The sequence below is a fragment of the Cnephaeus nilssonii genome (genome assembly GCF_951640355.1).
Source record: "Cnephaeus nilssonii genome assembly, chromosome: 5".
Taxonomy (NCBI): domain Eukaryota; kingdom Metazoa; phylum Chordata; class Mammalia; order Chiroptera; family Vespertilionidae; genus Cnephaeus; species Cnephaeus nilssonii.
In genome coordinates this window covers 50,480,427-50,508,406 of record NC_137076.1, presented here as the reverse complement: position 1 = coordinate 50,508,406, position 27,980 = coordinate 50,480,427, and the positions used below count along the sequence as shown (strand labels likewise).

The 27,980-nt window shown below is 39.5% G+C and overlaps 1 protein-coding gene across 5 annotated transcripts in view; it reads left to right on the top strand.

The window, feature by feature from the left end:
• LOC307099815 (uncharacterized protein) overlaps positions 1-27,980 on the top strand; it is a 96,691-nt gene that overhangs the window by 64,050 nt on the left and 4,661 nt on the right. For all 5 annotated transcript variants that reach the window (XM_079771796.1, XM_079771800.1, XM_079771798.1 and 2 more), the window contains 4 exons: positions 2,604-2,718; positions 8,056-8,139; positions 10,124-10,247; positions 26,496-26,586. In XM_079771796.1, the coding sequence (XP_079627922.1) occupies positions 2,604-2,718; positions 8,056-8,139; positions 10,124-10,247; positions 26,496-26,586 (414 nt within the window). The remainder of the gene's footprint in view (positions 1-2,603; positions 2,719-8,055; positions 8,140-10,123; positions 10,248-26,495; positions 26,587-27,980) is intronic.

Below are 27,980 nucleotides of genomic sequence, written 5' to 3'. Positions count from 1 at the left end.
ATAATGGTATATGGAAACTCTCTGTACTTTTTGTTTAATTTTACTGTGAAAATCAAACTGCCCAAAAAAGTCTTTAAAATGAGGTTTCTTTTCTCCCCTAAGTTTGGAAGATAATTTTACTAGGAAAATCTGTAGGATGAAAGTTATAACACTTGGATTATTCCCACTATTGCTGCTGAAAAATCAGCCATCAGTTTGGCAGCCCTTCAGTGGTTAAGGTCTCTTTTCTTTTCTGGCTTCTTTTTTTTCTTTGGCATTCTGTCCTTTCAACATATTGTGCCTAGGTATCCATTTCTTATTACTTGGTTTGGAATTCATTGGGTTTCATTGCATCAGAGAATTTGTTCTTTCGTTCATTCTGGAAATTTGTAAGCTGCTATCTCTCTGAATAATTACTTTTCCCTTTCTATTTTTTCCTTTAACTCCAATGAAGTACTAGTATGTGGGACTCTTACTCTTCCCAAAAAACAAACTTCTTAGAGTTGCTTCATCTTTGTCAAAAGCCATAGAAAATATATCCTATGTAGGAGTTTCTGGACTTGACCTTATAATCCACCTCAACCATGACCTTCCTGAATTGTCCTCCATTGTGAAAACTATTTGTTTAGGGTTGGAAAAAGTATGATAACACAAAATAATGTTTTCCATTGGTGGGATTCATTGTAACCTGATTTTTGGCAATATGGCTGCCAAGTTTTAATTATAACTAGAGGCCTAGCGCACACAAAATCGTGTGCGAGTAGCTCACTTCTGCTTGCCTCAGCTGGCTGCCCCACCCATCGCCGCTTGTAGCTTGTGCCCCGCCCCGCCCGCTGTGAGAGCTGCTGTTCGTTTGGTCATGACGGCGTTACAGCGTGACGGCCACGGGTCTTTTATATAAGAGATAGTATTGAAACATGAGGTGACCCAGTCTTGTTATGGGAATGATGGAACTGTTTCATGATGGAAATGGAGTGGGTAGTATCACCAATCAGCACCACCTGCAGATTTTTTATATAGTTACCATAAATTTGGAAATTTGGGGCATAACAAGTTGATAAGGAGTTTTTAGGGCTGCCAATATATGGCATCAATTTAAAGCTAATTTTTAAAAGAGATTTACAACTCACTTTTATCAATTGGTTTCAAAAAGCTTCCTCTTCACCCATTAATAAAAAGATAACCCTTAATTAGCTCCTCATAGGCTACTATGAAGTCATAAACAATAGGGAAATGGATACTAAGCTAATTACCAGCTAATGAAAGTCTCCATCTGGAAGTATTTGAAAGATAGCTTATCAGAACAAATATTCAAATGTATCTGCTTCAGTACATTTCTCAACATTTGGAAGGAACATCTGCTGAATAAGAACCTGTAAGTAAGCACCTGCTGATAGCATTCAGTATGGCCATATCCACTATTGCCAAAGTACCATCTAAAATTATTGAAACCTGTTATTGTCAGGGATCTCGGTTTTGTCCAGAACTTGCAATGGCAAGAAACAACAAGCTACCAATCCTTCCTTTGCATATTAAAATAACCGTGGCACGGTTCAGTCAGTTGTTTTGCCTTAGTACCCTTAAACAAGAAAAACTGAGCCGCAGTTTTAAGCGGGCTGGACAGGATGGGAGGAGAATAAGGTTTCCCTTTGTTTAGATGGAACAGCATGGAGACAAAAAAAAAAATAATTCAGGGGTAAGCACAGAATACCTTTCCAGCTGGTAGTTATTGCTTGCCTACTCTATGCAGTGTGGTTCAGATTCTCACAACACCTGCATTGGTCATGCAGAAGATCAAACATAATTGCAAGGGCCACCTTGGAAATAACTAAAACTCATACAGTTTAGTACATTTATTGAGAGTTTGTATGTTGCAGGCACTGGCTGTGCTAGGCATTAGGACAAAAAAGAAGAAAAAGACACGGCTCCACCCTTAGGTGATTATATAAATGCATGCTTTCATATAAGTAAGTTTAAGACATGCTATTCCCTGCCACAGTGTGACTTGACTGTACATGGGTGTGTGAGCCAGGTTCCCCACACCCTGATGCAAAGATGAGACTGACTAGCTATGACACAGGAAGCTCCATTGTGAGGCCCTGGCCCTTGAGAGGTGGGCCTCGGATGAATTCTCTGAAGACTGGGTGAGGGAGCTGGAAATGCTCTTTCAGGGAAATTGTACTGATGAGGCAGCCATTAATATACAAGAAACAAAGAGTCTTTGATTCCAGTGTCAGCCTCAGGGCTCTGCTTGCTAGTGCTTCTTCACCTTAGTTTGCCCCAGACTATCAGAGTTCATTGTCACTCTCTCCTCCCCATCAGCAAGCAGAGGCAGAACTGAGATCGGAATACTTACCCAGAAGCAGAAGAGAAGTTTGTAGGTTTGGGGGTTGGTTTGTTTATTTGTTTGTTTTGCACTGAGAAGAATGAAAAAGCAATATGCTTCATGTAGTCCCATAAAAGCAGAACTTTTTTAAAAACTAGAATTAGTTTCAAAAACAGAACTTCTAAGGTGGGAGTCAAGAGCTGACCAATTAATATTCCAATTAAACAAAATTATAAGTACCTTCCTATTTATAAATCTTTCCCCCCCCATTTCCTGGCTTAACAATTTTTTTTTCCAGATTGATATCCACTTGATTAATGGAGAGCATATTGAAACCTTCCACGAAGATCTCACCTTTATACAGGACACATTGGCTTCACCAAATTTACCCAAGGTAGCTGATGACCTAAAAGGTATGTTCATACTCTCTATCTGGTATGTTCTGCCAAATTAGTTATTCTTTCCATTTTTCATTACTTTTATTCTTCCAGTGTATTTTTAGCATCTGTAAAGATGATATGGCAAGTATGTAGGACACTTTGGCAGGAAGTCTTAGGGGAAGTGTGAGGGGAGTGTCTCAATAGAATATTCATCAGCTTTCTAGGGCTCTTACAGGGTCATGGTCTCCACGGATTAGTTGGTGCCAGGGCAGGGGATTATTAGTCAACTAGAGGCCCGGTGCATGAAATTCATGCACAGGGATGGGGGGGGGGGGTCCCCTCAGTCCAGCCTGCACCCTCTCCAATCCAGACCTCTCAGGGGATGTCCGACTGCTGGGTTAGGCGTGATCCCGGGGATCGGGCCTAAACCGGCAGTCGGACATCCTCTCACAATCTGGGACTGCTGGCTCCTAACCACTTGCCTGCCTGATTACCTGATTGCCCCTAAGTGCCCCCACCATAAGCCTGATCACCCCTAACCACCATTGCCTGCTGGCCTGATCACCCCCAACTGCCCCCCCTTGCCGGCCTGGTTACCCCCAACTGCCCCCCTTGCTGACCTGGTCTCCCCACACAGCCTGCTGGTCAGTCGTTTGGTCATCCCTCACTAACCTCCCTGCCGGCCTGGTTGCCCCATGCAGCCTGCTGGTCAGTCATTTGGTTGTTCCTCACTAACCCCCCTGCTGGCCTGGTCACCTCATGCAGCCTGCCGGTCAGTCGTTTGGTTGTCCCTCACTAACCCCTCTGCCAGCTTTATCACCCCATGCAGCCTGCTGGTCAGTCATTTGGTCGTCCCTCACTAACCTCCATGCCAGCCTGGTCGCACCACACAGCTGCTGTGTGGTTGTTACTGTTACTGTTCAGTCATCCCGTCTGGTCATGAGGGCCCTGGATTTTTATGTATATTAGGATGTAGCTGGTCCTGAGGCAGTCAAGGAGTCATTTAGTTTTGCTGCTTTTCTGGTCCTGGAGCTGAAATACAACTGAGGCCTAGATGTTATCTCCTAGGGAGGAAAAGTCCTGGGAGGAGAAGTTACTCTGGGGATGAAGTCCTTGTTTTTCTCAGTTTTGCCCCTTGCTAGGCACCCAGGGCTTTCCACCCTGGGGACCTTCTGTATCTGGCTGTAAATTGCTGAGCTAGTTGTTGGGGGTTGTTTTTTTTGTGTGTGTTTTTTTTTCAGCTATCTGTCTCAATTTGCCTATTCCACCTACCGAGGAATTTTTCTAGCTTCTTACTAACCTTCCTCAGTAACTGAAACAGGAATTGTGTTGTTAGGGGGCTGGTGTTAATCAACTAAATCTTGGTAACAGAAATTTGTGCATATTGTAGCTGTGCAAAGTGAGAGTTACCAAAAAGGGGTCCTGGCCCTGAGCGGGTCTGCCTAGGGCCAGGCAGTAATGTGTGGGTTCCTGACTTCGTTCAGGAAAGATTTCACAACAAGAGTCCAGGTGATTTTTAGAGACATTTATGAGAGCTGGGGACAATGAAGCAAGGAAGGGCCTAGGATAGAAGAAGCAATAGGAGAGAGACTAGGTGGGGAAATGAGCCAACATGGGAATGCTTTGGCTCACTAAATCAGAGAAAAGGGGGCCTTGGGGACAGGTTCAGGGTTAGCTCAGGATGAACGGCCACTGCCCACTGCCCTGGTTGCAAGTCTCGTGAGGTCCTTTGGAGTTTAGGAGTCTCATGCCTGTGGGGGAAGAACAGGTGTGGGGAGGAAAGGAAAGGATCCTTCTTCTTGAGAATTTTTAAAGGCTGGGAGTCTAGGAGGTCTTAGGGGAGGATCTCAATAGAATATTTTTCTTTCTTTTTTTCTTTTTTTTTTTTAGTAGAATGCTTGCAATTTTTATTTGATCGGATTTAGGTATACCTTTTCTTTCTTTTTTAAAATTTAATAAATCTTTATTGTTCAGATTATTACAGTTGTTCCTCCTTTTTTCCCCTCATAGCTCCCCTCTACCCGGTTCCCACCCCACCCTCTGCTCTTACCTCCCCCTCACTGTCCTCATCCATAGGTGTACGATTTTTGTCCAGTCTCTTCCTGTACCCCCACACCCCTTTCCCCCTGAGAATTTTCAGTCCACTGATTCTATTATATTCACCAGTTTATTCTGTTCATTAGTTTTTTAATTCACTTGATTTTTAGATTCACTTGTTGATATGTATTTGTTGTTCATAATTTTTATCTTTACCCTTTTCTTCTTCTTCCTCTTCTTAAAGGATACCTTTCAGCATTTCATATAATACTGGTTTGGTGTTGATGAACTCCTTTAGCTTTTTCTTACCTGTGAAGCTCTTTATCTGACCTTCAAATCTGAATGATAGCTTTGCTGGGTAGAGTAATCTTGGTTGTAGGTTCTTGCTATTCATCACTTTGAATATTTCTTGCCACTCCCTTCTGGCCTGCATAGTTTCTGTTGAGAAATCAGCTGACAATCATATGGGTGCTCCCTTGTAGGTAATTAACTGTTTTTCTCTTGCTGCTTTTAATATTCTCTCTTTGTATTTTGCTCTTGGCATTTTAATTATGATGTGTCTTGGTGTGATCCTCTTTGGATTTCTTTTGTTTGGGGTTCTGTGCGCTTCCTGGACTTGTAAGTCCATTTCTTTCACCAGGTGGGGGAAGTTTTCAGTCATTATTTCTTCAAATAGGTTTTCAGTATCTTGCTCTCTCTCTTCTTCTGGCACCCCCATTATTCTGATGTTGGTATGCTTGAAGTTGTCCCAGAGGCTTCTTACACTATCTTCAACTTTTTGGATTCTTTTTTCTTTTTGCTTTTCCAGTTGAGTGTTTTTTCCTTCTTTGTATTTCAAATCTTTGACTTGATTATTGCGTTCCTCAAGTCTGCTGTTGGGTCTCTGTATAATATTTTTTATTTCAGTCAGTGTATGTTTAATTTCTAGTTGGTCCTTTTTTATATCCTCAAGGGTCTCGCTAAATTTATTGGCCTTTTCTAGGAAATTCTTGAAAAACCTTATAACCGTGGTTTTGAACTCTATATCCAGTCATTTGTTTTCCCTCCATTTCTTTCATTTGTGATCTGTTTCTTTGTCTCTGCATTTTCGCTGCTTCCCTGAGTTGGTAGGGTAGCTTTGTGTGCTAGGTGTCCTATATGGCCCAGTGGCTCGGCCTCCCCAGTTACCTGAGATGGATACTCTTGGTGCACCCCTTTGTGGACTACAGCCTTGTTGTAGTTAAGTCTTGATTGTTTTTGGTATCACTGGGAGGAATTGACCTCCAGGCCAATTGGCTGTGAGGATCAGCTCTGTCTACACCAGGAGAACTTCTGTGCTGGAGACAGCCTTATGAGACAAGACTTGCAAAATTGCAAAAGCCTCTGTGCTCAGCTTAGATGGGGCAGAGTCTCAGGGCTGAGCAGACATTCTTGGCTTCCTGTCAGCCCTGCCCTATGATGCCCCTGGGTCTCAGTGTCCCTCGGTAATCGCTGCAAGCACCTCTAAGAGTAAGCCGCCCTCAAGTTTTGCCCACTTCCAGACAGTCCAGTTTCTCCCCCAATGAATCTGGATTCCCAGATTCTCGCCTGGAACTGGAGTTCAGCACAGTGGGGGAGCTGCCGTTTCCCACCTGCTAGGGAAAGCCAGCGGCACTCAGCAGTCAGTCCTCTCTTCGCACACTCATGCGTGCGCCTCCAGACCTCTGACTTTTGCGGCTCCCCTGAGTTTCCACCTGACAGTCCAGATTCCCCCCGTATAAGCCTGGGTCCCCAGGGTCTCGCCCTGAACTGGGGTTCAGTGCAGTCAGAACTGGAGTTCAGCGCAGTCGGGAGCTTTTATCTCCTTTCCGCTAGAGAAAGCCAGTCAGGCACTCAGCCGCCTGCGCACATATCTCCGTACCTCAGCCTTTTGCAGCTCCTCTGATTCTCTGTGTGCTTTCCTCTTTCCTTCTAGTTATAGAATTTCCACTCAGCCAGCTTTCCTGTGGTTCTGGATGATGTTCGTTTTGTCTTTTAGTTGTAGTTTTGAAATTGTTGTTTGAGGCAGCAGTTTAGGTGTTTACCTATGCTGCCATCTTGGTTTCTCCCTCTCAATAGAATATTTTTTAACTTTATGCTAATGTACCAACATGAGATTTATTCCCTTAACTTCATGTGTCCTTGGTTGTGGATGACAAGTGGCACTAATTGGATTTCTACTATCTATCTCCCTGAGTTGGGTGATTTAAGCTGTATTTCCTCTGGTTGGGGAGAAGTGCATACCATTTACTCTTAAGTGTACTTGGATACAGAAGATAGGATTTTGCAATTTACTAGATGGCTATAAACTGCTTGGCCCTCTGTCTCAGTTTCCCTATTCTGCTTGTCTTGGCTTCCTAGCCTGTGCCATTAAGACTGCCTATATATTCACAGGGGTTATACTATAATTGTCCATGTGCTTCTTGGCCTAATTTTAATCATCTTATGCTTATGAAATTATCTTTGAAGATATTTTATAATTGAGAATTTATTCCCACTTGTTTGAAATGGTTTTCTTGCCCTAGCTGGTTTTGCTCAGTGGATAGAGCATCAGCCTACATACTGAAGGGTCCCTGGTTTGATTCCAGTCAAGGGCACATGCCTGGGTTTCAGGCTTGATTCCCCAGTAGGGGGCGTGCAGGAAGCAGCCAATCAATGATTCTCTCTCATCATTGATGTTTCTGTCTCTCTCTCCCTCTCCCTTCCTCTCTGAAATCAATAAAAAAAATATATTTAAAAGAAAAAGAAAAAAAGAAAGAAATGGTTTTCTTACTAGTTCATTTTTAAGAGCTCTTACTGGTTTTTCATATTCTTTACCTTGATCTTGGTGAACTGGTAATTATTTCATGATACCCTGCATTAAATTAAATGCTGTTCAATCTTAGTGAGTATATATACAGTTTTAGTCTCCCATGAAGATGAGATACAGAGTCTTAAAGAGTTATTATTCCCACAAAATCATCATAAAGATAAAACATCTGAAATTTTCTGCTTCCCATTTGTTAAACAAAACTGTAGATTTTTAACTTTCTAGCAATTAAGCAGTTATGCCCATTTACAGTGGCATGAATATCTCAATTAACATTGTCACCTATTTGTTTTATTTTTGGTTTTATATAAAAATTGTATTTTTTTAAGCAGAACATACATCTATGCTTCATAAATGTTTAGTGTTCTTAGAACTCTGAAGAAACACATATCCAACCTAGAGTGCTGATGCTTCCCAAAGGGGATGATCTGATTGTGAACAATTAAGCTGATCTATGTAACTTTCCTGTTAGAACAACCACATTCCATATGACCATCTTCAATTTCCTCATATACCTCCATTGGTAGATCTACCAAGTGGCTCACTGACATATCGCTTAGAAGATCTGGCCTACACAAGAAGCGGGGACAAAGGCAACTCTGCAAATATAGGTACGTTTTTGTTTATAAAAGCCATTTTTTTCACATCTCTAGAATTGGTTTCAGTCCCTTAACAAGTTTTCATTTGGATTCAAACCATGAAAGTTTTTGTTTACTGCACTGGTGAAAGTATATTGAGTTGTCCAATGCCATCTAGCTATTTTCTTACTGACATAACAAACAAAAATGTGTGCTTCAGATGAACTGTGCCTTTCAATAATACATTTTCAGAAAGAGATAAATAATTTAAACATACTTGGGGCCAGAAAATTGACTCCTATATCATAGTATTATAAGGCACTTATTGTATGAATTGGCCTGTTGACAAGAGCTCCCTTTTAATCTCCTTTTCCCTAATGTTCTCTAAATTGTACAATACCTTATTATCACACTTCCATTTTTCCTGATTTGTATATATTTCCTTTATTTATATATTTTTAAAGAATACCTCTCTACCTCTTAAAAATCCTTTCTTCTTTTTCTCTCCATAAATTTCCAGATCCTTTTCTTTTCTCCTTAGAATACCTTCCCTGGTTCTTTTTCCTTTTAACCTCATGGAATGCCATTTGCTCATCTCTTTACTAAAATCCCAATACCCAGACTGTCACTTAATTAATGCCTTTAAGTAGACTGTAAATGCCTTTGTCTTTTAGTAAAAATAATATATCTAAAACCAGAGTAGATCTAAATCTCCATTGTCTGGTGAGTTTGCAAACTGAAAAGAATACAGGTGAACAAATAACAGGTGCTTATATCTGAAATCTTATAAACAATGACTCTGTTGACACTTTGTCTATGGCCGGAATGGCCGGAAGGCTGTCAGGATTATGGCCACAGGCAGTTGGTATACTTCATCTTCACCATTACCTGCTGTATTTATTTGAGCTGTTTGAGCTGAGATAACTAAAAGAAATGGATTAGCCAAACTTTTATTTTCTGAACATTCCCTAGAACAATGATTTTCAACCTTTTTTTATCTCAGGGCACACATAAACTAATTACTAAAATTATGCGGCACACCAGAAAATATGTGTGTGTTTTTTTCCAATCTGACAAAAAAATAGGTATAATTTTGATTGATTTACAACAACAACAACAAAAAATAGAAATAATAATTACCTACCTGTTTTGCTCCAAAATGACTTTTTAAAAGTCAGGTGCCTTTACTTGCATATAAGGATTTCTGGTATCAAGTATTAGCCAAGGAGATGCACCCTTACTTTGCGATAAACCAGTAAGTTGCAACTCCATTATACGACCTATGTATTTATGGTTCAAGACAGGACATTCCTATCAGAGGGCTTTTGTTGTGTTGGCTATTGTAATTTTTCTTGTTTGACAATTTAAGGGAAAAGAGGTCAGTGCCCCTGACTAAATAGTCAGGTATTGCATGTTTTAAAAATTTGCACCACATCAATGTGCCATGGCACACCGGTTGAATAGAGCAGTGAGCATGATTGTCAAGGTCATTGACTTCTGAAACTTACAATCTTTTGAAGTTAATATTCTCACATTTTTTGTTTGATTTTGCATCATCTTCCATCCTCTCTTCTCAAATTGCAACTATTTGGCTTATGCTTAGTTTTAAAAATTGAAAGAATGAAAGTAAATTTTCTTAGAATTTCATAATGCCCTTTGAAATCATTAGCGTTGCCAGACAAAATAAGGAATGCCTTGTTAAATTTGAATTTCAATTAAATAATGAATATATTTTAGTGTAAGTATGTCCCATGCAATGTTTGAATATGTCCTAAATTAGACATATCTAAATCTGGCAACCCTAAATTAGAGAAACCCTATATATTGCTAAAGCAAGGAGAATGACATTTACCACTAAGAGATTCACTTTGATGGCAATAGTTTGTCCACTCTCTCTCTTCGAATCCCTTTTCCCCTTCACCGTCCCATAATCAGATTAAGATACTTCCAATTAGCGAGTCATTTTGATCAGTCTTCAGCATATGTGCTTAGTAATGTGATGTTTTGTATACAATAGGCATCATAGCACGGCATCCTCTCTACTACCCATACTTAAAAAAATTTCTAACTGCTCAAGCCATAGAAGATTATTTCCAACATATTCTACATAAAGAAGAACCTGGAGAAAATTCAGTGATAAGGTATGTTTCAACTTAAGTGATTGAATTACCATATTTATATTTGGGGCTTATAGTAGTTGAGCATATTGATTTTGAATTAGGAGATCAATGGCTTTTATTTTGATTCTAGAACTTTTCTCTTTTGCCCATATTATGGGAGATACAAAATAACAGAAGACATGAATGCTATCTTTCAAAATGAATTGGTGGTCATGCTGAATTGACACTCTTTGAACACTAAAGTGACAAAATTTGAAGCAGCTAGAAGTCAACATAAGACTTTACCATATGCTAAAATTGGATGGTCCAAACATCAAACCTAGGAGATGGGAGAGAACTGTGTGTGACATGGACTAGGGAAAAATGTGAGAGAAATAGTATATTGGCCCTTTAGGTGTTACCTCAGTGTGAGAATCTTAATATAGTTGCATATAGTTCCTATATGCCAGAGAAATTTATTAAATAAGTAAAATGTAAATAGTCTAATTTTCTTAAAATTAAAGATTTTTTAAAAAGTATGTGCAATATAATAAAAATACGGAATAATATATACATTTTAAAACTAAATTATTTATGTATTATTTGATATGATTATCTATATATGTATGTGTGTGTATATATATATATATATATATATATATATATATAAAAAAAGAGGTAATATGCAAATTAGGATGGGACGCCATAACGGGTTACAACTGGACAGGAAGAGGTTGTGCGCGCAGGTGAGGCCTGGAGCGGAGATGGAGACAGGGGGTCGGGGGGGAGGGGGGCTGCCTGAGCTGGCGCAGCGACTCCAGCAGCCCCAGAGCGGACACAGGCAGGGAGGCGGCGGGGTTGGGGGGGCGTGGTTGGCCTGGGATGGACGGAAGTCAGGTGCAGGTCCTGGCTGCCCACGGCGCCCGTCAGGCCTGACTCCCGCGGCCTGACTCCCGTGGCGGCCCGTGGGGTGCCTCCTCTCACTGCAGGAAGCAGGGCGCCTCCTTGCGTGATTTCAGTCGCGCACTGAGCCTCTAATGTTAAATATTTTTAAAGGTGATTGTTTTCCATAAAAAAAAAATTATACAATTTTTCTTTTAATCAGATTTCTATTTCACTGTCTTTAATTTCTATTTATTTTCTGATGGCTGACTTTTAGAAATTAAGATATCTTAACAGTTTCATCTAAGACCAGAAGACTGACATAATTAGATGAATTTATTTACTATCCAAAATGAACAATCAGAACATTCAGAGTGAAAGGTGGTACAATATATGTTACAACTTAGATTTTGGTGTTTTTCTTAAGAAATTTTATTTTATGTAATCTCTTAGTGTTTTGATACCTAACTCCAGACCTCCACTTCATGCATAGATGCTACTGCTTCTATATAAATAATCTTTTCTGTAGCCTTTGATTTTGGAATATGGTCTTAAGAACCTGCTTAAAACATATTGCAAGTTTTCTCTGTTCTGTTCATTAGTGTTTTATGCCTGACTAAAAGCAACAGTGAGGTTCGACATTATTTTTGACACTCCTTCACCCTAAAGTAAAGCCACTGGCACTTTTCACACTGCAGGTGGATCTTTTGACATGTCTTGACTTACTTTAGATGTTTGGAAATGTCAGGTCAATAGCTGTGGGAATGGAGAGTGCTGCTACACTTTGATAAAGGAGATTAGGAAGCAGGGCATTGCAGTTAGGTTTATGCAAGGGTTTGGGGAAGACAGGCAGGGACCAATACCAAACAGATCACTATCAGTGTTTTGAGTGGGAGGAGTATTTGAAATAGGCTGAGGTTGCAACTGAAGAATCACTGGACCAAGGTGTAATTGAGGGCTATGATCCAGTAGACTTGGGTCAAAATAGGGTGTAGCTATTGGCAGGTTGAAGCCCATTGGCGTAGTCATACTGAGGTCATGATCAGATGAGTTAGCAAAGCATATTGAGGATTTCTTAAGGAACACGAGACAGCTAGATCAACAGAAGCTGAGGTTTGGCTCTGAGATAACTATCAGTTCCTATAAGTTTATTTTAATAAGAGACTATATTTAACTTAGACTTTTTCTTTTTTTCAATCCTCACTCAAGGATATGCTTTTATTGATTTTAGAGAAAGAGGAAAAAAGAGAGAGAAAGAAACATTGATTGGTTGCCTCTCATATGCGTCCCGACTGGGGGTCGAACCCACAGCGTAGGTATGTGCCCAGACCAGGAATTGAACCTACAACCTTTTGGTTTATGGGATGATGCTCTAAGTGAGGCAATCACCTGTCCAGGGCTAACTTAGACCTTTTCTCTGTTTGGGCAAATAAACAAGTCTTCATAGATGGCTCTGTCATTATGTTAGTATTTCTAAGACTGTGTCTGTTGGGCAAATCATCAGCTGTATTTTCAAAGTACCCAAACCATGTTTGTGAGGGATAACAGTCTGCCTGGGATTCTCAGCAGGGGGTCTCTTTGCGGCTAAGTCCTCTGATTTACTTTAGCCTCCTTCTGGAATTTTTACTATGATCCTTCCCTGGGCAAAGGGCCAAGCTGATAAAACCAGGCTTTGGATCTGGGTTTAGACATACATAGCCTATAAAAATGCCTTATTTGGCAATAATTAATCTCCTGTGCAACTGTATTTGGCTCTAATATGCTATGTATGTTTAGCATTCGCTCTTACTGGAAACATCTATTGAAATAGGTTGAGGATGATATACATTTCTCTATCAATGGGGGAAAACCTAAGAATATTTCTTTTATTGTCTCCTTATTAAATTTTTTAAAACTATTGAACTCTGCTATTAGGTCCCTGAGTGTTCCTGGGGAAGGTGATATATTAGTGTGATGTGATTATGCGATAATGTTAACCCGTCTAATGTCAGCTAAGTGGTTCTTAACCCCCGGGCCTTAGGAAATGAGTGGGGTTTCCCAGTTATCACACTGACAGGGAGCAGTGTGGGCACTGAGTGGACAGGAGCCAGTGCTGCAAACTTCCTACAATACATGACAGCCCTGCAAAACCAAGAATTACTGCACAAAGTGCCCATAGCACGCCCCTGATTGGCGATATTTGTAGTCATCTCGTTGACTCCCAGTTGAATTCCCACTGGTAACTGCCCTAACACTTTTTCTGCTCTTCTCAAACTATTCAATTCCTGCCATAATTCCATATTTTTTTTTCTCAGACTCTTCATATCATTCAAGGAAAACTTACTCAAATTTGCTCCCTCTTCCCCTTACAATTCTGCATCTGTACCTACCCTGTTCTCCTTCCTCCCCTCTCAGTGAGAGACATCTTTCATCTCCTTTCAAGTAGAACAACTCCACCCAAGGTTTTGGTTTCATCCCATCCTGTCCTGCCCCATCCCTTCTCATCCCATCCCCAGCCCTGCCTCTTACATCTTTAAAGCCTTGCTAGTCCAGCCCTGGCCATTGTGGCTCAGTTGGTTGGGCATTGTCCTGTGCACCAAAAGGTTGCCCTTTCAGTTCCCAGTCAGGGCACATGCCCAGGTCACAGGCTCAATCCCTGGTAGGGCGCATGCAGGAGGAGGTGATCAATGTTTCACTCTCACATAAATGTTACTCTCTCTCTCCTTCTCCCTCTCTCTCCAAAAATCAATTTAAAAATCTTTAAAAATATACTGATGCAACCTGCCCTTCTTCCCATCTGTCTTTTCACAACCCAATACTCATACATATCCTAACAAATCCTAGCAAAATGATCCCCTGTGAACCCTCCTTAATCTCTACTTTTTACTCTTTAATTACTTTCTGCTTTGCTTTGGAATGTATGTCTCTCCATCTTGTATTAAGGTTATTGTATCAACTTTCTGGCACTGTTGGCTCCTTGAAGCATAGGAAGTATGTTTTGTTCTTTCTGTATCCCAGTGGTCGGCAAACCGCGGCTCGCAAGCCACACGCGGCTCTTTGGCCCCTTGAGTGTTCTAATGCCACTTGTTCAAAATAGACTCGCCCAGGCCGAAAACTGACTTCTGTGCATGGGCCATGAAGTTTCAATCGCAGTGTATGTGCGCGCCCGCACGTGGTATTTTGTGGAAAAGCCACCAAAGAGCCGCATGTAGCTCGTGAGCCGCGGTTTGCCGACCACTGCTATATCCCATCCTTACATTCTTTCCTTCTGGGCATCAAGTATAGATGGTAAGCCATAATAGATGCTCAATAAATATTTGTGACCCTTGGATTACTTTTTCATAGATTTTTGTATCGATTTGTAAGCTGGTATTTAGTAGTGAAAATACCTTTTTCAATAAAAAATATCTCTAGTGAAGGAAATCATTAAGTGTAACTAATTTTTTGAAAGAGTTTTTTTGGGGGGAGGCATTTAAAATACTTTGAATTATTAAATTGTATTATTTGGGGCCCATTTTCTTTAGTTGGTAATAGAATAAATTTTTGAGAATAGAAAGTAAAGCTTTTGCAGGAAGGATTAGAGAATTTTATTTAAGTGTGAGAATGATAAGGATTATGTTAAGATGTATTGGTTCCTAAAGGTTTACTTTTTCAGTTATATTTTTATGTAGGTGGAAAGATTCACTTAGCTATTTTTTGCACACATTGTGAATGTCATTTGTGAATAATTATGCAATGAAATAAAAATACTTTTGGAAAAGGTGACGTTGGATGTCTGCTCATCCTCGGTGCACCGGCTACCTGCCCCCTGGCCGTGCAGGTCTGTTGTTCTCTGCTTCCGGGCCCTGTGCCACAACCATGGTCCTCAGTCAGGCCAAGAAGCATGCAGGTTTGGTCCCCCTCTTTGTATCTGTTGGAGCCCGAGGTACTGTCTTGTGCCTGGCATTGTTCAATCCTGAGGTCTGTGGGACAGAAAGAATAACTTGGGACTCTGGAACAAACTGGGTCCCAACGATCAACACAAGTTCTACACAGTGACTGTAGATTACAGCAAACTGAAGAAGGAAGGTCCACTTCTAAGTGAAAGGATTCACTCTAAAGCTGCTTAGAATGAAGGTCTCCCAGAAGCCATCCACACAGCTTTCCACTTAACCAGGAAGTATTTCCCCTCCGGATGCATGAAATCATGTGAGTGTATTGAGTTAGTGTATTTTTTAAAATATATTTTTATTGATTTCAGAGAGGAAGGGAGAGGGGGAGAGAGATAGAAATATCAATGATGATGCACGCCCCCCCCCCCACTGGCGATAGAGCCCACAACCTAGGCATATGGTCCGACCTGGAATTAAACTGTGACCTCCTGGTTCATAGGTCGATGCTCAACCACTGAGCCATGCCAACCAGGCCTTGAGTTAGTGTATTGATACTGATGAATAAATATATGAAACTTGAAAAAAGTATTTTAGGATAATTGACATTTTTAATGTTTCTAAACTTCTTTTAGTTTTCTTACTTAAAAAAAAAAAAAACTCTGTCCCCAAGGAAGTTAATTTGCATCATAACTGAGGTATTTTGTCAGAAAAAAAAAAAACAAGCCTTATATACAGGGTAGGATAAAAGTAGGTTTACAGTTGTGAACATGAGAAACAGTTTATTCTTATATTATTATTTAATAATTATTGTATTACTGCCCATATGAAAAACTGTAAACCTACTTTTGCCCTACCCTGTATATACATATCAAACAAGAAGTACATTATTAAGATGATTCTTAAGAATATTATATAAAAATAGTCATAAAATTATAACGTATATCTTTAGGTTTCCCCATAAAATCAAAATAAAAGCTTAATAACATTGATGGTATTAGTTGGTACAATCATCTCATTTTACAGTGATCAAATTTACTAGGAAGAACATAATTTTAGAGTCAGAGGGACCCAGGTTTGAATAGAAGCGTCCTGTAAACTATTTGCGGCACACCTGCACACCATGTGGCATACAAGTTAGGAAGCTCTGCTTTATGTACATTTTCTAAAGCCTTGTTACTATGCCCTATAGAATGAATTCTATTTCTGTGATAAACAAACTTTTTTTTCATATTTAAACTCTCTCTTACCAACATCTTCAATATAACAAAAGCTCTGAAGATATCAACTCACTTGTAACCTCTCCAGTGAAAGCCATTCTGTTCTCTTTTCTCCTCTTCCTTCTTAGATTGAACAAATGATTATTTGTTACTCTGTGGCAAGTTCTTGAGATATAACAAAGGAGAAACTCTAGTGGAGAGATAGAAAAGTAAACAGCCATAATGTTTAATGTGGTTACAATAGAATGTTTGGGAAAGGGACAAGGTAAGACTATTCAAGTAATCTTGGTCATAGAATACGGTGGCCTAGGCTGAGATAGCGGTAAAGATGAAAAGAAGTAAACAGATATGATGGATTTTTATGATCTGGATAAAGTGGACTTAGATTTGAGGAATGAGGAAGAGGGAGAAGTCCAAATTACTCATCGACTTTTGGGTTGAGCAGCTATTTACATGGTGTTCTCATTCACTGAAATAAGCAAGGTAGAAGGAAGGCCATTTTGAGGCAAAGATGAGTTGTACCCTTGGCACCCAAAAGGAGACATTTAGGAGGCATTTGGATATATAGGGAGCTCTGGAGAGAGCTATCTACCAGAAAGATACATTTGGGAGTCATCAGTACAGACACAGTAATTAAAGTTATTGGATAAGATCACTCAGGACCCAGGATAGAACCTTAAGAAACATCAATATTTAAGAAAAAGCAGAGGAAGAGAAGATAACAAGGAGACTAAGAAGGTGCAGTCAGAGTTGGTTACCTGAAGGCCAAGGAAAGAAAGTTCAAGAAAGGTCAACTTTGCTAAAATCCTGTAGATAAAGGAAGTAATAATATAAAGACAGAATCATCCTTTAGGTTTAGCCACAAGGAATCTATTTGTAATCTTATAAGGGAGTTTCAGTGGAATGGTGGGGATGAAGGCCAAATGACACTAGATTTTAAAATGAGTAAGAGATGTGGAAAGGTTATGATTTAAAGATTATGAATGAGGAAAATAGTCATGTGGAGAAGGAGAAAAAGCTGATGGGGGTGAGGGGAGGGCACCTGCAGCACTCAATGCTAGCACAGCACTCAGTGTGATTGTGGTGGTGATGGTGCATGGGCCCCTAGTGTCCATTCCATTCCTAGTTTGTCTTCTCATACTGGGGAGGTGGAAAAGCCAAAAAAGTAAACTCTTGGGCTTTCCTGCAGCTAGGTTTCTAGATATGACTAAGATTTTGTCAGTCAGATGCCTCCAAGGAGGTTTGGAAGGTAGAAGTGTGGTAAAGTGTGCATGCCAGATGAGGCACTGGAGTTGTGGGGTGTGTGTGTTTCATCAGTCCTAGAAGAAATCTCAATATGCAGCAGCTATGTAGATGTGAGAAACAAGGAGCAAGGGACCTGCTTTTTCATTACAGATTGAGCAGGTGCATTGGGGCTCTAGAGCTGACAGATACAGTGTTAGTTTCTTAATTGCTGAATTTTAACTAAAGTGATGTATTCTTAGAGCCAACAGCTCAGGTGGTAGTTTGTTCATCTCTGAATCACAGCTAAAGGAGTAAGATCCTGGAACCACCTATTCTGGTGGGAGCCCCTGAACTCCTCACCTTCTTGACTATAGTAGTAGCAGTGCCACCTACTGGTGGGTCAATTGTATGGTGCAGGGATTTTCAGCCCTTTTCATCCCATGGCACACATAAACTAATTACTAAAATTCTGTGGTACACAAAATATATATATATATATATATATATATATATATATATATATATATGTATTCCCAATCCAACAAAAAATAGGTATAATTTTGATTCATTCACACTGGATGGCTATTATTATGTTGGCTGTTGTCATTTTTTTTATTTGACAATCTAAGGGAGTAGAGGTCAATGCCCCTGACAAAATAGTCAGGTATTGACTATTTTTTACTCTTTAATTACCTTCTGCTTTGCATATGACAGTCCTGCAAAAGCAGGAATTACTGCACAAAATGCCCATAGCACTCCCATGATTGGCAACACTTGTAATCATCTGTTTTAAATTGTTGCGGTACGCCGGTTGAAAATTGCTAGTATGGTCTGTTCTGGAAGTCAGTCTTAAAGGCTCATCTAGATTTCCAACCTTTTGGTTCTTACAACCATTTTTATATTACACCTAATTCTCTCCACTATAGAGCTTTCTGCTTAAGATAAGTAGGTTTCTATTACTTGCAACTTAATACTGACTGATAAGTGGGCTTATATAATCCTTTCTCAACACTAGATTTTGTAGACCAGTAGCTCCCCAAAACTAATACCAGAGGAGTCTGATAAATGTTTCAAGGGCCCAATTTTTAGAGATTCAGATTAAATAAGTCTTGGGTGATCCTTAAGAATCTAAATTTTAGTAAGACCTGGTCTTCAAAGATTTGATAGAGGTTCCATTATCTTCAGTATCTTTTCTCTTCTGATGTTTGAATCAATACTTTGGACCATCCTCCTCCCATTCTCACTGCTAGCCTCCCAGATACTCTCACATTCCTTGATAATTTCCACATTTGATTCATGGGTGCCCTTTCCACTACTTTACCTGCCACTGTGGTGAGATGATTCATTATGCTAATGACCTATCAAATATGCTGAACTCAGGGTTTCTTTCCTTCACTTCTAAAAATCCTCGTAACTTTACTTCTGCTACTCACACACAAGGACACAGCATACTCTCATTGTTATTCAGAAATATTTTACCTGTCCATGATTTTGACTTTAAAACCCTCTTCTCATTCTTTTACTTCTACTACCCAACTCACAGGGCTGATAATACAAGGTGGGGCAAAAGTAGGTTTACAGGTGTTCGTGTAGAAAATAATACAATAATTGATAAGTAAAAATACAAAAATAACCTCTGTGTTTCCCATACTCATACCTATAAACCTCTTTGATGCCTCGCTGTATGCTATCACTCTTCTGTTTGTTTCAGTGAACATTCGGTATTTGAATAAAGTAATAAAGTACATTCTCTATAAATGTAATAGTTCCATAAATATTCAGCATTACACAAAGTTTAACCTTGTGTTTAGTAGAGCCCAGTTATAGATTTATGCCACATTTGTTGATGGTTGTACATTCTACTAAAACACATAGTGTCCTAAAGCCTGGGTCACCTAAACCCACCCACTCTTTAAATATTGAAGCAGATGTGGTATATCTAATGATCTCTAAGGATGTTGATAGAATCCTACTAGTTCATCCCCACCTTCTTATTCTGCCCCCTTTGTTATTTATAGGATGTCATGGGATTAGAGTCATTTGCACTAGGGACTGAAAAACCAATTACCTCCTGTCATCCAACTTTGTAGTCATTAGCAACTTGCCCTAATCATGTAGACTAACTACCATCAACAGCATGGGGTGTTGAATTTAAACATTACTTTAGAATAATTTCAAAATAGTAGGGCCATTGTCAGTTTTTGGATAATCTTGAAATCCATACTTGAGAATCAAACCCTAGGAAACCTGTAGACCTAGAAGTGCAGTTTTTTTAATTTTGTTAACCAGAGAAGCATGTGGCTACCATGCCTTCTGATCAGCAATCCCACTTTCCATTCACCTCCCTCACCACACACACACACACACACACACACACACACACACACACACACACACACACTGTTGAAATTTTCTTGAAAACAAAGAGCATGATTTGGCATTCTTTCTAATAAATTCACCATAGTAGAGTAATTGGGCCTTAATCTTTCTTACCAATACTAAGGAATACCCCACAAAGCATCTCTTTGAGTATCTTTGAATACTTAATGCTTAGATTGATACCTAAAGGGCTGGAATTTTCTTTGTATAGCATCATTTCTAGGTGTGCTCAAACATGTTAAATTATGAAAGCTATAATACATATACATTTAAGATTTTTATTTTCTGGATAAGTAAAATTGGAGAAAAATGGTATTCTTTCCTTGGGGCCATCTGGTAACTTCACTAAGAAAGAAGGTGTAAATATGTTTCTGGTTTCTTTGAACATACCCACATGGTGCCAATCATTACCAACACTGGCCAATGAGACAGTTGAATTTCACTAATGTATTCTGAAATTTAGTCTGATCATTGGTAGATTCTATACAGATACATTTTCTTTCTTGTGTTTTTATTTAATGCTTTCCAGAATATAATCAGTTGATTTGTTCTATTTTTTTATATAATTCACCAATAATAATTTAGCCAAAACTAACAGGAAATTCTGCTGCAAGTCTGATCTCTAATGAATACTGAAACCAAGCTCAGTACATTAAAGGAAGTAACTAAAAAGGCACCCCATTTTTTCAGGTATGCTAAGTCAGCCATAACAGAGGATTTTTCTATTTTTTGAGCTTTTGTCAAATTTAAAGTATGTTACATTTTAAGACAAGAATTTGTTAGTATCAATGCTACTCTACAAATGCTTATTTTAAAAATTATTCTTAATGTAACTTAAAGATGACTTTTTGAAATAAATGGCCTAGATATGCCAATAAAAGTACCTATTCATTTTGAAAAATAAAAAAGGAATAAATACCATAGGTATTTTCTAGTTAATTATATATATATATATATATATGTGTGTGTGTGTGTGTGTGTGTGTGTGTGTGTGTGTGTGTGTGTATACTAGAGGCCCAGTGCACGAAACTCGTGCATGGTGTGTGGGGGGGTGTCTCCAAGCCCATCCTGCACCCTCTTCAATCTGGGATCCCTCTCAAAATCCAGGACTGCTGGCTCCCAACTGCTCGCCTGCCTGCCTGCTTGATTGCCCCTAACCACTTCTGCCTGCCAGCCTGATCACCCCCTAGCCACTCCCCTGCCAGCCTGATAAATGCCTAACTACTCCCTTGCCGGACCAATTGCCCCTAACTGCCCTACCTTGCCAGCCTGGTCACCCCCAACTGCCCTCCCCTTCTGGCCCGGTCACCCCTAACTGCCCTCCTTTGCCAGCCTGGTTACCTCTAACTGCCCTCCCCTGCAGGCCTGGTCCCCCTTAATTACCCTCCCCTGCTGGCCTGATCGCCCACAACTGCCCTCCCCTGCAGGCCTGGTCCCTCCCAACTGCCCTCCCCTGCCAGTTATCTTGTGTCTGCATGGGGGCAGCCATCTTTGACCACATGGGGGTGGCCATCTTGTGTGTTGGAGTGATGCACCCTCTCAATTTGCATATTACCTCTTTATTATACACACACACACACACACACACAAATATGTGTGTGTGTGTATGTAATACATTCCATATAACAAACCAGCCGTGTGTGTGTGTGTGTGTGTGTGTGTGTGTGTGTATGTAATACATTCCATATAACAAACCAAAGATCATAGAAGTCACCTTGTTTATTGCCTTACTTTAGAAAGGGCTGCTCCTGCATTACCCTTGGAACATGGTTAGCTAATAAAGTTTCTTACTTCTTGCTCTTTCACTTTGCTTTTCTTCATTAAGGTATTGGTCAGGTACTCAGTATCCCCACCTGTTGCTGGTGGGAATGGGCTTCTTGAGATGTTATGAGAAAAGAATTTTCTGAGATTCACACAAGAGAATGAATGATTTTCATTTGCATGGAATTAAATGCCTGAGTTTCCAAAGTTCCGTTTCCCTCCATCCTGCCAAGAAAAAAGTCCAGCTGTGTCTTCAGCAGAGCTAGGATTAAGGCCATTGCCCAGAGCCTCCATTCCATATTTGCACACTCCAGTCCAGCATCAGGCTAGTTTAGCCTGTGTTCCCAGCTGCAGTCCATTGTGTGTGGGGTCCACATGGCTGTGGGCCATGCAGCTTCTAGGGCCACATGAGTATGGAGGAGCAGGGGTGAGAGCAAGGATGCCAGAGGAAAAAGAGAGAGAATTCCTTTGGGGATTATGTATTCCCAAATTTTCACAGGCTTGCACTGAGGTCCATCCTCCTTGCCAGTGAACTTTGTTGCCTATTAGACTGACAAGCAAGTACCTTCCTTACATCACCCCAACTTCACTGTGCATACACCCATCTCCTCCTTTGTTGGACCCCTTTCCCCATAGATTTGCAGGGGAATAGACCAGTGATTCCCTAGGGAGTATAAAGTTGCAACTTCCTGGTGAAGCTGCCCAGATGGCCATGCTTATAATGGCTAGCCTTTCCTTTGCTTTCTTCCTATTATTAATAACTAGCTAATTACAGTGGTAACAATTGCCGTCATGGTCATACCCAGCCCTTGTACGGTGTTCACCATTTACCAAGCACTGGTCCACTTTTCACATACTGACTCATGCCAGCCTTATAGCAATATCCTTACATTTCCAATCCCTTTTCATTGAATGCTACTCTGACTTTAGATATGATCTCTCTTCTTGTATTGTCTCATGTAGTTCTCATGTCCCTCTCATATTAGATGCACTTCAAGGCCAATTACCTGTATCCTTTCTGTAGAAATGATCTGCCAGCATCATTCCCTGTAGAGTGATGTTTACTCATTAGATTATTTTCTTGTGGTTAAATAACACAAATTTCTTTAGCTTTTTGTAAAATCTATTTTGTAATTCTTTCATCACTTCTGTTGCTCTGTTCCATTTCTTCTACCAATTGTTTACATCATCTTCCAGTTGTAGAAATGCAAAATGAACTTAATCTATATAGTGTTTAAATTGAAAAGAGACTTGTCTTATTCAAAGCTTGGTGTGCAGATTAACTTTTGGTTCCTGTATTAGCTGTAGATGGGTTGGCAGTGAGGTATTAGACTGGTGGAGTCAGACCAAACCTTGGTTCTGCAACCTTGGTACTTGAGTTCTGTCTAGGAAAGAATTCAGAGCCAAGACTCAAACTATAAGAGAAAGTTTATTTAGAAAATCACGGAGGTAGAAAAAGTGAGCAGTAGAAGAAATGGACTCAAGAAACAAGTTACAGAGGCAAAAGAGGGGCTCTTGAAGCTTAGGAGAAAGGAAGGTAATGCTAACACCCTGGGGGAAAGATGAGGGGGAGGGGAAAGCCACATGTGAGCTCTGTGGAGGGAGAGCTCCAGGTCCTCCTTCCTATGGGCTTTTAAGGGTGGAGATTTTAGGGAAGGTCCTAGGGGAGGATCTCAATAGAACTTTAAGCAGCTTTCTTGGTGTCTCCTTTCAGGATCATGGTCTCCACTGATTGGTCAGTGCTAGAACAGGGGATCATTAGTCAATGAGCTGGTCCTGGTATCAGCCATTGCTTGTCTGGTTTTGCTGCTTTTCTGAGCCTATAGCTGAAACACAACTGAGGCCTCTAGGTCAAAACTGAGACCTAATTCTGGTCAGAACTTCATTGTCCTGGGGGCTTAATACTTAAGAGTTGTTCTCCAGCCTCCCCCCCCCCCCCCCCGCCTACACACACACACACACACACACACACACACACACACACACACATGACTAGCAACATGCCCGGGGAGCAAAGAAAGATCCAAACCTCATGACCAGCAATATGAAAAGTCAGGGGATCTAAATTGAGTCACCAGTGATATGCTAGGGGAGGAAAGGTTACCCAGGGGGCGAGGTCCTTGTTTTCAAAGTTTTGCCTGTTACTAGGCACCAGAGGGCTTTCCACCCTGGTGACCTTCTATACCCGGCCTAAGGTCCTTACTCTAATCTTGAATGCCTAACTGCCTACCACAAATACAGATTTAGATATAGAGATAGAGATATATCTAGCACCAGCATGTAATGTCCTGTGCAAAGTGAACTAGGAATACAAAAAAAAATTTAACATATGGACCCAATACTCAAGTTGCTTTGAAACTCTTTAGGAATATAAAACAAAAACAATAATATGACAATAAAACAAAAACCAGAAAAATAGAACATTTCGAACTGGAGTAGACCAATTAAACATCAAGCCTTGAGTAGCAATACAAAACTGAAACAGCAATTCAATAGAAAATTATTGGTCAATATGCCAGTACCCATACAAATATATTTTCTATCTATGCCACATAGTGACCAATTAGTGCGTGCCACCTTTTTCAATCCTTTGTTGTGTTCGTCCTCTCTCCTATAGTACCACTTAGGGCCCTCTAGGTAGAGATGATGTCCCAAACCTCTTTATATTACCAGCACTTAATAGAACATGTTTTCCCAATTTACTATTGATTCTAAAAGTGAGCACACAGGACATAATCTGCTTGGCAAATAAAATGGTCACTGAATCCAGTTTTTTTTTAAGCTTATCAGGTAATTTCCCCATTTCCCATCAACCATATTAAATATCCATGTAGGTAGTAGCATCTAGGTCCAAGCACAATGGCCTGCAAGTAGAAGGACCTTATTAGCACACATTGAGCTTTATCAATTCATTCAATAGGTATTATTTATTGAAAGTCTATCTAACCCACTCAGGGTTTTTCAGCACTTAATTTTTCACTTATTTTTTCTCACAACTATGATCCTGGGAGGGAAGTACAGCACACAGTAATGAGATAATTTACCTAAAGTCACAGTCTCTGCAGTCAGGGGGCACTCCCTTGCATTATTTCTTCTTGCAGAGTTGGACACTGACACTTCCAAGGTATAATGGGATGTATGGGGCATGTGGTTTGGGGCTTTACCCTGATCTAGCACTGATATGCTTAAAGTGATTCAACTTTAAATAATATGAATCAATCTTGGCCAACATTTCATTTTTCTTTGAGCTCCTGAGGGACCTTATAATATTCTCTTGTCACCCACTGCCCTAGATTTTCATGGAAGACTGGTATATATGCTGCACAGCAGGGCAGAAATCCTTGACTAGTAACTCAAGCAATGAATGCAGAAGTCTGGGGAGAATACTGTTATCACTTGAAATTTATGAGCAGACTTTTGTGTTTTGAATATAGTTGCAGTAATTACAAAAGTATGATTAACAACAGTTCTCATATAGTTTTCTATTTCCTCATTAAGCCCACATTACACTTGGTTATATGTACAAGGAAAAAAAATGGGTCAAATTTATATTATTAACAGTCATCAACTTACAAAGGAAATAGTAACCTAGGGCAGGTTTTCTTATTTAAAATTAATCTTTGCTTGAAATAACACACGTAGAAATTGCTCTTAAACATGGCTTTAATTTGAGTAATAATGAATGTACTTAATAGTATATAAAATTGGTCGCTGAAATTGTACAGTGGGGAAAAAAAACAAAGGCTAGTTGTTTCAGTTCCTTGAAGATAAAATGTTTAAGAGGAAAAAATAATCTTTCCTGATACTAGTCCTACAATTGACACAATATATGCTGCATGAAGATGTCAAAACAAAATGAAAAATTGTCTCCTAAAGTCCTTATTGTAGAACAAATGTTGGATGTATAAACTCATATTTGTGCTGTACAACCAATCAGGATATTTAGTCTATTTCCATCTCTATCTTATTGTTTTTATACATCCTTGCACAGTTTCAATTACATTCATTTGTTTCCATGTTATAATTCAAGAAATTAACAAAAACTTGTTTTAAAAGAACATAACTGAAGGAAAATAATTTGTTATTAGACGACAGTACATCTACCCTACATCCAAGCAATTCAGCTAGCTTTCCCTTTTCATTTAATTTCCTTATTTCTGCCTCTACTCCCTTCACAGATACATATCTTGGTCCAAATACCCTGTTTCACACTGCCCTGGACAGTGTTGATCTTCTCTGAAGTATTTCCATGCATGTGCACATAAGTTGTGTATATATATATATATATATATATATATATATATATATATATATATAACAATTCCATTAGCACATACAGTTAACATGTGTGTGTGTTTGTATGCATATTTTCTTACGCTCTAAGCACATTGAGCACCAGATAGAAGTTACAATATAAGTTTGTCTTGTGATCATTAGTAAATCTTCCCTGTGAATACTCTTATGAACTGTCTATTGAGATATACTGACATCAGCATATACTTTGTGGTATATGGTTAAGTCCATGATCAAAGACTAATACTGCTTGAAGCAAAAAAAAAAAAAAAAAAACTAAAAAAAAATACTTTCTAATACCAGCCTCATGATTAACACAATACATGCTATGTGTGGACTTCTTCCTTTCCACCACCAGTTTTGTGTCCTGGCAAACAGTTTTGAATTCCAAGGCCGGTAGCAGTGCTAGCGCTAGTGCTGAACCTGAAGCGAGGAAACTGGAAGGATGTTTCTGTGGGTTAAAATGCAAGGTGTACCACGGTATAAGGCTTTTTCACACCAGTTGTCAGTGACAGTGGGAAAAAGTCAGTTTAGGTTTGGTGGAAGCCCATTACTGATGTGAAAGGTATCAATGCCATTGCCGATACGTGGGAGGGCTAGCCAGTAACTGTAAGGATGGTGGCTGGTAGAAACTATGACTAAATCTACTGTTAGAATTCATCTTTCTTTTCTTAATTCCATAGATATGATTTGCCAGGAATATATGCGTTAAACTTCGTTTTAAAAAATTCCCTCGGTGGTGGAGGCACTGCCTCCCTGCGAAGTGACCCACAGGTAAGCATCTAAACATTGAACATTTTCTTTGTATCTGTTTCCTATGTTGTGTTGACATAGCCTGTATCAACAGCATCCTATGAACCATAGCACATACACTAATACTACAGAGCTTTCAGTTCGGAAGGAGAAAGAAAAGAAGAGTAAAATATTTTTGGATAACTTCTTAGTAAAACATCATTATATTCATTTTAATGAATATGACTTTAGAGGATCTGAAGATCATATAGCAAGAGAGAACACTTAGTATCTCGACATTTAAGAAAAGATTATTTGGCATTCTATAGTTTAAGGAGAGCCATTATTTGAAGTAGAGAAAGTTATCTTTCTCTCATGGCCCAGAAACAGCTGAAGCCAGGTACTACTATGGAATTGGGTGGAAATTTATCTGGGTCATCCTAGGAAGCAACTAAAATTGGTAACTTAACTCAGTCCACTGTATCCCTTAGCCTTCAATATTGCCTGTTACTTAATCCATTTTTTGAATCATCTGAAACTCATTAAGGCATCCTAAGCTATACAGTAGCCGTTAGATAAGAAAAGAATTGTAAAGTTGATAAAAATATCTCACATCTTCAGCTATGTGTCTTATCTAAGCCAATAGCCTATAGGCATCAGTGATTAAATGAAATCACTAGCAGGAAAGAGATACTTCAGTTCCTTTATATCAGGCGTCCTCAAACTACGGCCGGCTGGCCACCTGAGGGTGTTTTTACCGTTTTGTTTTTTTACTTCAAAATAAGATATGTGCAGTGTGCATAGGAATTTGTTCATAGTTTTTTTTAAACTATAGTCCGGCCCTCCAACGGTCTGAGGGACAGTGAACTGGCCCCCTGTTTAAAAAGTTTGAGGACCCTGCTATGTTCAATTTACTTTGATGTTTTTCTGTTTATTTTGCTCTGTGATTCTTATCACCTTAAGTTTTTTTCTCTATCACATTCTTACAACTAGTACATTCCCATATAAACATTGAGGGTTTCTGATTTGGGAACTGTATATCCTTTGTATACATTAACCTTTTCTCATTTTGTTCTTCACATAGAATTCATTAGCTAGTTATACATTTTACTTGTAACTGTGTTCCTTCAGTATGTGTTTTTTTAAATTTATTGTCATTATCTATCTGTATAAAAAGCTATTATGATAAGTGTCCGACTGACTTCCTCTCCCTAGCAATGACTAGCTTCAGGTGGGAACACTTTACACTGTAATCAAATGTCTGTGAAGTGTTTTCCATGCCTGATCTCATTTGATCCTCACAGAAGTCCTGGAGTAGGTAGATAGGAGACTCGGTGGAATTCTATTTTCTTTTCATTAGCCAGAAAACAGAGATTTAGGAAGCTTAGAAATTTGACCCTACTGAAAAGAAGTAAGAAATGGTGGACCTTGAGAAT